Raw genomic sequence first — 10,233 nt, 5'->3', positions numbered from 1 at the left:
GAAGCTATTTTTATGCAACATATCTTAAATACTGAAGGCTATATAATGACTAGAAGTAGAATCATAGCTAATTACAGGCTGTTAGAGAAAAGTAATTGGGCTAATTAATGAATTTGGTCTTCTGGAAGCAGCTATTGGTAAAATGGCTCATTTGCCTTATAGTTTTACAAACATGTAAAAGAACGACTCTGTAAAATTTAGAGTGAAAAAATCATTGCCAAAATTATTTTAAGTGTTTAACCAAATTATATAATTGTTTATAAGATCCTTGAGGATTATAGGAGGCTTTCTAAGTCAGAGCTTGGTCTTGAAATACCAAACTCAATATATATATATATGTTTCTTTTTTTATGATCAAAATATAGACTACGAATGTGTCAAGAAGGCTTTTACTTTGGTCATGAAGGCAATCGATGATGGATTTGTTTATTAATAGTGTGATGTGTGATTCTCTGCCTCTCCATGTGCCAACCCAATTTGGCATTTAATTTTCTTCAGCTTAATATCAGGGCTAAATTAGTTTATAAAATTAAACAAAAATAATTGAAAAATATAATGAATAAACCCATGTCCGGTCAACTCTACAACTTGTTTTAGATATTCTCTTAACACCACCATCTCCTAGTAACGATTGGTCCTCGGTCACCTCAAAATATACTTAACCAATATACTAAAACTACTAGGCATGCCAATAAAATAAATATATATATATATATATATATATATATATATATATATATATATATATATATATATTGCGTAATTGAAGAAGAAAAGAGACGCGTTCCTATGAAGTGTAGATTTGATGTTATTTTTCCTGTCATCTATTTATCAACCAATAAGGATAAGTCATATGACTAGTAGTAATATACGTATATAAATAACGTGTCACCAATTTCTATGACGAATGAGGATTCTAACTTTGTCCCAAACGTGAAGGCATAGAAAGCATTTATTTATTTTTTTTGGATTCGAGAGGCTTAGAAAGCATTTAGCATGTATAAATATTGTTTAATAACCTTACGTTGTCAACATTTTTACATGCTGTTTTTTTAATGCCACGAGATGTAACGATCCATGAATAAAGTGATCATTTAGCCTTCTTGCCATGAATAAATATTCAGCAAAAGATTACCAACAGACACGGAAAGAAAAATAGCCAGATAACTTCGTCCTGGAAAGTAATTAGAGTATTAGAAAGCAACAGATAATAATAATACATATCGTCAACTCTTAATCATCAATTGGATCTATAATTCAATATGGTTTGAATTTTGTATTGTAATCTTATGTCACAACCCTAATCATGCCGTTGCATATGGACAAGAAACAAGATTGGGGAATGATTAAAGTAAGAAAAATAAAGAAAATACTATTATCTTATAAACTAATTCAGAAATATAATTTAGCTTGACAATACTTTTATTTCTTTTTAGTGTGTGTGTGTGTGTATATATATATATATATATATATATATATATATATATATATATATATATATATATATACGTGTACATTATAGTTGGTTGTAACTTGTAGGTATTAAAATATGAGTTATATGAGTCAAAAACTGATTTAACAACTTTTATATAATAATTTAAGGAGATGCTAAACATAAATTAACTACACATTTTATTTCTATTAAATTTTTCTTAGTCAATGAAAATTAGATAAAAAAAAATAATTGGGGAGCGCGTAATCCATCATTGTAAGTTCACTCCACGAATTAACCTTTAACCTATGAATATTGATCTGAGTAAACAATTATAATTAATTTGACCCTTACTTCAGTTTCGAAAAAGAACATGTACCTTTAAAAAAATATAGTTTAGCTCCCGATATGATAGGCAAGTCATCTTTAATAATAAAACGAGCTAAATAGAAAGTGGATAAAAAGAATAAATAAATAAAAGGCTAGTTTAGAAAACCAAGCAATGTGTGTTGTGAAGTTTCATTGCAAATGCAATGGTCTTCCATAGTCTCACTTGGATCTAAAAAAGGTAGCGTAGCTGGCATAATAAATTCAAAGTCTCAATAAATAAGTAAATTAACAAATTATTATTTAGTAATTTTACACTCACATACACACACACACAAATATATATATATATATATATATATATATATATATATATAATAAGTTAATAACTACAATGGACTGTTAAATAAAGGATACAAATGATTAATGAGGCACATCTTGGAGAACAAGTTTTTAATTTGAAGCTTTCCATTCATATTTAATATAAGTAAAATAGAATTACTTATAAATTAACACAAATGATCGAATTCGTTTACATGGGAAAAAAAAACTTAGTATTTCATAACCAGTATTCAATATAGGTGACATCATAAATATGATACATATACATTCAAAGTTGAATCATCTAAAAAGTATTATTTACAAATTTCCCCGAGACACACGGTTTAATGCGCGCCAATAAACCGTTGTGACCACGAGCTATATATATGTGATTAACTGATTATTTTCTCATAGTAGATCACAATTAATGTTGTGTTCAATAGTAGAAACTCCAAAACAACCTCATCGTGCCACTCGAATTTCTATTAAAGTGTAATGATATTGTTATATAGTCGTTTTTGTTAATGTAATGAACAAAAGATATTGTTATGTGTTTAAATGACATATATGCTTTTTTTATTTTAAATATTAAACAGTTTATTTGTTGGTCATGGTTACCCATCATTTTTCAATTTACCCGTTGGCCATGTTTGTGAACTAAGCAATTTACCCGTTAATCAAAGACTTGGTAATTCTGTCTTTAACGGCAACTCAAATTTTGAGAGGAGGGACGCAAATTTTAAGGGTATTTCTCCTTGTAAGTAAGTTATAGCAATAATTAACCACCTATAATATTAAAAAAAAATTAGAAGAACCAGCGATAATTTAACTACGTGTCATATTATTCTTAATTACGAACAAATAAACATATAATTCAAGGTCAATTTTTGAAAGGAAAAAAAGAAGTTACATTCCGATATAGCAAAATTACCCACGCTCAAGGGATTCCCAAAATTATCTTCTCTCTCTCTCTCTCTCTCTCTCTCTCTCTCTCTCTCTCTCTCTCTCTCTCTCTCTATATATATATATATATATATATATATATTTATGTTTATTATTTTTGTATTAGGAAGTCAACTTAAATCCTCATGAAGATCTATATCACATCAATTGAGATCGCTTGCATAAATATTGTATTCTATTAAATAATCAATATTGCTATGAAATGCAATTCATATTAAACCGCTGTGATTAGTTAATGATACACGTAATTGACAGTGTTCAAACTTAATCAATTGTTTATTTAACATACATACAAATTGAATCTATAAACTTTCCTTATTTTATTTATGTATACGTTGAGGATATATTGAAAAAACAAATAAGACACACATTTCATTTATTTGAAGCTATGAAATAATCCTCTGACCTACAATTTACTGGCTGTTGGGGCCAATTTACATATATTTGCATAATAAAATATCGATCTAGGTCTTTTGCGAAATAGGAGAGTTCATCATGCGACATCAACAACAACAATTAATATAGAAACGTATTATAAGTCTCTTGTTGGCAGATTCTTCTCCTCTTCTTGATAGTTAATAAGAGATTTTATTTCCTTTTAAAAAAACAATTGAATATAAAATTTATAAATTTATAAAATAACTAATAAAATTGTAAATAGCCTTTTTCTAAAAATTGTAAATATCACATGTTATTATAAATTTGTAAGAGAGTTAAATATTTTATATACATTAATACAAGTGTCAATATATTTTTATTGCTTGTGTCGAACTTTCACTATTTTACTAAATAGCTTTAAATCTTATTTATTTTTTTATCAATTCAATTCGAATGGTTATTTTGTATATTTTTTTATTCTAATATTAACAATAATATGATAAGTTATAATAATGATATTCCATCGATTTTGTAGCTAGCATATGTCAATGTTCAAGTGATTCAAAGGTACACATAATGTGTGTATATATATAGATAGATAGATAGAGAGAGATAGAGAGAGAGCATAGGACACGTGTACATATGATCAAATGAAACAAAGAAATATATTTAAAAACACACGCATTGACTTGAGCTCAATTGTAGGTAATAAGCTTACAACGTGGAGAGTAGCGAGGTTAAAGAGGCTAGTTGAAATTAATTAGGCATTAGCTAATTAAATATGTTTAGGCTATATATACAGAACGGAGCTAGATCAAGTGGAAGGCGATCAAGTTGAAGAATTCAAGATCAATAAAACCCCAGAGTCTCTTAATATAAATATAAAAAAATTAATCAATTTAAACCCCATAGTTTCTCTGATCTGGTTATGGAATTTTGTACCCATATCATATTTATATGGAAAAAAGGAATAAATACTCGGATTACTTATTTATATTGATGTGCCTAGTTGCAACTATTTTCTAACATCATTCTTAATATATATGAAATTAAGTACATGTCTAAATGACACGGTATTTAAAGGAATGAAGAACTTAAACTGTTTAGATTGCTTTAGTGCAATTGTTCAGTCATTTTCTGATATATTTTGGTTACGGTTACACTCATCGTATATTATTTTTTTTGTGTGGCTGCTCACACGTGTAAAAAATCCACACACACACACTCTCATATATACATATATATATATATATATACATATATATATATATATATATATATTTATAATCCTCCTGGGCCCTTCTTGAATATTTATTTTTAAACAAACATTTGGGAGAATAAAAAAACTTAGTTTGATTACCAGATTTCCAGTATCAGTTAAATACTATTTTAAGCTGTTCAATAAATGCAAGATAAATAACTACTTCGATTTGCGGTATTTCCCCATCATCAAAATATTTTTATTCTATATGATGTATAATTAGTCTTATACCCCCCAAAGTTTAGCTCGGGTGACATGAGCTCCTGTTTATGAAGTAACTTTTACGGGAAGGCGAGGCCGAATTCAATCCAAAAAATGCAATATTGACGTTTGAAAATTATATTTTGTAATTTAGATTATATTTTGTAATTTGTAGTTAAAGGTTCAATGTAATTGATGATATAATATATGATGTAAAATTGAATTATGTAAAAAAAAAAGTCCTATTATTATTATTTTTATATTTGCATCAATTTATAATACTTACTTGCAAAGGCCGGTCCAAACTCATTAATGGTCATAGGCGAACTAAAATTTTGGAGCTCTTTTGTGATAATTTTAGACTGAAAATTAAAAAAAAAAATTAATCTTTGAATTATATTTTTATTGGATATTTAAAATATTAGAGTCCAGTCCAATCGGGAGCTTAGGCATCGATTTTGCTTGTCTATAATAATAGTAATGATCGACTCAGTTCAAAGATTAGCATAAGCATGTAAAGAGAAGAACTTTAAGATCAATTTTTTTTTCTTGTGAAATAATAAAAAATAAATCATCAAATAAACGAAGAAGAAGAAGAAGAAGAAGAAGAAGAAGAAGAAGAAGAAGAAGAAGAAGAAGAAGAAGAAGAAGAAGAAGAAGAAGAAGAAAGAAAGAAAGAAAGAAAGAAGAAGAAGAAGATATCAAACACTCAATTATAAAACAAATTTGAGACCCCTTCCTTCTTGTAGCGTATATATATGTATATATATGCCACATTCGTATATATATTCATACCTTTCAAAAGTACATAATATCGCACTAGCAAAAAGAAAAAGTACATGCTATACGTACATTATCCGTAGATAATATACCATTTGCAAGTATATAAAATTCTTAAAATCGTGGGAAAGGTAAATTCGAGTACTAATTAAAGTCATTATAAATTCAGTTTGGTGATAAAGAGTGCATGAACACGTGTATAGGTGTAAGAAGAACAAGAAGGAGGAAAAAAAAAAGGAATATGTGGATGTGGGTTTCGATCTTAGATTTATTTGATTAATCACCACTAACAAAAAAAAAAAAAAAACGGCAAGGACGGCGATATTAAACCGAGCAGCTGTCAAAAAATAGGGTTAACCAAACCTAAATCACTCCCAAACCCTACACTATAAATAACACAATTTTGTTGATAATAGATACGTCATAGCAATATATGTTAGTTATAATATATCCTATATATGTAAATTATAAATCTTTTTGTTAAGCGGTGTGCTTTTGGATGCAGTTAGCTTTACACACACACACACACACACACACACATATATATATATATATATATATATATATATATATATATATATATATGTGCGTAGGGGAAAAATAGCAATTAGCTAGATTAATCCCGGCCCTACAAACATTTTACGTCCATTGTCTTAAAAACCTTTTAAATTAAAGGACGCAAAGGGGTAATATTAGCGAGAGACATACTTATCTCTTAAACAAAGTTCAAAGTAGTTTGCTTGGGGCCTTACTGACTTTTCACTAAGCGTGACATCGAATAGTATATAGTTTGTAATTGTATAGTAATTATGCGCAAAGTCATTGGCGATTCATTAAATTTTTCTTTGTTGCAATATATAATTAAAATATTCGAGGTCATTTATTAAGGTGATCGCCAATCATAAAGTCAAACCTTTAGATGCGTCTCTCTGTGTTGTGTATGTATATATAATATATCTAAATAATATTTACGTCTTTGAGACGAGCGAATTGACTTTGGTGTGCCTCAAAAGTAGCGTTTCATTCCATAGCTTTGTAGATAAATCGGAGAGAGAGAGAGAGAGAGAGAGAGAGAATATATCTGCAAAAGTATCCTCTTTATTTTTTTCTTCTTCATATGGAGAGAGGAAAAGAGAAAGAGTCCATGGAAATAGATCTGTCACTAAAAATCGATGAAGAATATGAAGCTGAAGAAGAAGAAGAAAACGACAAAAGAGATGAGACTAGAGATCATGAAATAGAAGACGAAGAAGAAGAGATCAAGAATATTATTATCAATATCAACAAATTAGAAGAAGATCATCATCATGATTCATCTGTGGTAGCTGAGTCATTTCAACAAGAGATCATTAATAATAATATGTCCAACTCGGAAAACAAGGTAATCTACATGCTCTACACGAGTACACACGTATATATATATTATGTTGGAAAGAAATCACAGTATTTTCCTTTTCGACTTCTTCACCTTTTTCTGATTTCAGCTTGCTCATTTTGTCTTTATATACGTGCGTTTGCATGGTGTAGATATACTAAATAATACACATGATATATTTATACATATATATATATATACACACACACACAAATTGTTCAAATTGATTCATATTCTTGTAAAGGCTCACAGATATATATTTAAAATTTTAAATAGTTGCATTTAATGGAAATTTTTATCAGTATACTGGTGATAATACTAAAAAAGTGATATCATATTAATTTATACATATATAAAATATATAGTTATCAGTTCTACAAATGGAGCTGAACAGCATGAAGGAAGAGAATGAGGTGTTGCGAAAATTAGTGGAACAAACAATGAAGGAGTACTGTGATCTCGAAATTAAATTCGCCGCCATCCAGCAAAATAATCCGAAAAAGGTATGTATGTGTTTAAAAATAGCATAAATTAATGATTTAATTTCCATTCACCAACATCATTTATCATATATAGATCTTACATCCGATTATATATATATAGGATACACTAGCCTTTCTCTCTCTTCATCGCGATAATGTTCCAAAGGTCTCATCACATGAAAATAACAACGAATCTCCGTTGAAAGAGATTCCGGTCGGAGAGATCGGCGAATTAGGGTTATCCCTGAGGCTTCAAACAGGCAATAGTAACAGCGACCACCAAAAACGACAAGAAACGGTCATAAACGACACCAAAGAGTCGGAGAGAGAATTAGGGCTACGAAGCTTTACGGCGGCGGAGCAAAACAAGGCCCAGAGAACGGAGGTTTTGGCGGGAGCGAACAACAGCCACGTGGCTCCTTCTCCTCCGCCGCCGCAGAATAGAAAAGCTAGGGTTTCAGTGAGAGCCAGATGCGAAACTGCCACAGTGAGTCGATCAGTTACAACTAATTTGATTTGATATGAAATCTCGTTGACTATATCTGTATATTTGGTCAGCTGATTTTTGAATGGTAGATTTGATTAATATTCTTATATGTATGTATATATATATATATATATATATATATATATATATATATGTGTGTGTGTGTGTGTGTGTGTGTAGATGAACGATGGGTGTCAATGGAGAAAATATGGTCAGAAAATCGCGAAAGGGAATCCATGCCCACGAGCTTACTATCGTTGCACTGTAGCACCAGGCTGTCCAGTTAGAAAACAGGTACAAAATCCATTACATTCTATATTAATAACCTCTATTTTCGTTTATTTCTATCGCCGCACTGATTATCATTCTCGTCTAATATGTTGCACCATGGTCCTTAAATTTTGGCCGTCTTCAGATACTGACACACGCACACGTGTATATATATAGATGTAGTCAATTTACACACTATATTTAAAATTTTAGCCTAATTATATTTAAAAATTAAGAAATAAATTTAATTGTATTTTTAATATTTTAATGATTGAGTTATGAGTTTAATCGAATGTATTTCTTTAACTATTTCATACAATATCCAGATTTGATCTTTAAATATTTGATACTCATAATTTTTGCTTATTAACTTTCATCAAGTTTTTAACATAATATTAAGCATGGGAACCCACTGACTTCATAATAACATTTCAGTGTAAAATCCATCCTTAAATCAGCCTTAACGACAAAATTTGTGGATCGTTCACTTGAAATTCGGCCTAATTCAACTAATTTGGTGATTATTTTTCTACATGTCATTTAACACTAAAAAAAAAAAAGGTCACATGAATTCCACAATTTCAGATCTGACAAAAGAATTAACAAATAAAGCTAGGCATATTAACTACAAAGTATCCAATTTTCAAAATTCAAGATCCAAAATAAAAAAAAAGTGAATGTTCGTATGATCATATAAAATATTTAATGATGAGAACATGCATTGTTGTTTGTATTGTTGGTCAATTGTTGTGTACGTAGGTTCAAAGGTGTTTAGAGGACATGTCAATATTGATAACGACGTACGAAGGAACACACAACCACCCTCTCCCCGTCGGAGCCACCGCGATGGCCTCCACCGCCTCCGCCGCCTCCTTCATGCTTCTCGACTCGAGCCTCCCTTATTCCGTCGACCCCAACAACCACTATAATTACCATAATACCCTCCGCCACAACCCTAACCCTAACCCAAACCACCCATACTACTCCTCCAATTTCAGGACCCTAAACCCTAACGACCCTTCCAAAGGGATCGTCCTAGACCTCACAAACACCTTGCCGCCGCCGCCCCCACCTCCTTCTTTTCCTTGGATCCCAAGCAAATTCCCAAACCCTAATCATCATAACGGAAACTCCAATATTCTCGCGAGCGACGCTAGGGTTTGGGGCGGCGGCAACGAGCATGAGAATGTGACGTCGGCGATCGCGTCGGATCCTAAATTTAGAGTCGCGGTCGCCGCAGCGATTTCTTCTCTCATGAAAAACGACGGTGGTCACACGACGGCGACGATGAATCATGGCGATCGTGGCGATTTCGATCGTAAAGAGAGTGGTGATACTAATAATAATAATAATGGATCTTCTAGCAATAACATTAATGATTGGATGAGTGACTCGTCTCTCTCTGGAAATGGGAATAATACTCGTCATGTACCTTGAGATCCACAGTAGTAATACATATTTGTTACATTTTCTTCAATGATCACAATACCCACAAAAAAATTATATAGTTGAAGGCTTTATAAGATATATGTACCTTTTTTTTGTAGAGTTAGATTGGTATTCAGGTATTATACACTTATTATAACAGTCAAATAATAAGCATGCATTTTTCTTTGTTTTTTACGTACCGATACATAAATATTAATGTTATATATTAGTAGTCGCGTTGTTGGCTATTTTTTTTTTTCTTCCCGAAAACTAGGTTCAAGATGTTATAACATGTTTCCTACCACATGATTTTTTGGGCTTGTCTTATATTCATTCAGGATTTACGATTGATTAACCAACTTGTTATGGTGCTATATCTCAATTCGATCTTATTTACAATGGAATTATCTGCGAACCTTAATTAATTGACATCTTTGCAACATTCGACCTTGTATATAAAGATTCAAATGCTCATTGAGGTACTTTTACACACCCAGAAAATAAATACTTCATCGTTTTTTGAACACA

The 10,233-nt window shown here is 30.7% G+C and overlaps 1 protein-coding gene across 1 annotated transcript; it reads left to right on the top strand.

Moving 5' to 3' along the window:
* Window positions 1-6,720: 6,720 nt before the first annotated feature.
* LOC149387028 (uncharacterized) lies at window positions 6,721-9,714 on the top strand. Its single transcript, XM_089623253.1, has 5 exons — window positions 6,721-7,044; window positions 7,404-7,541; window positions 7,642-8,007; window positions 8,188-8,301; window positions 9,037-9,714. The coding sequence occupies exons 1-5, from the start codon at window positions 6,781-6,783 to the stop codon at window positions 9,712-9,714; spliced, it is 1,560 nt and encodes a 519-aa protein (XP_089479379.1). The 5' UTR covers window positions 6,721-6,780.
* The last annotated feature ends 519 nt before the right edge of the window (window positions 9,715-10,233 follow it).

This window comes from Urtica dioica, chromosome 8, assembly GCF_054948205.1.
Source record: "Urtica dioica subsp. dioica isolate 48M chromosome 8, U.dioica_male_clone48M_v1_H2, whole genome shotgun sequence".
In the NCBI taxonomy this organism is placed as follows: domain Eukaryota; kingdom Viridiplantae; phylum Streptophyta; class Magnoliopsida; order Rosales; family Urticaceae; genus Urtica; species Urtica dioica.
Note: the sequence above shows the minus strand (reverse complement) of the source record. Positions and strands in the feature narration are given on the sequence as shown.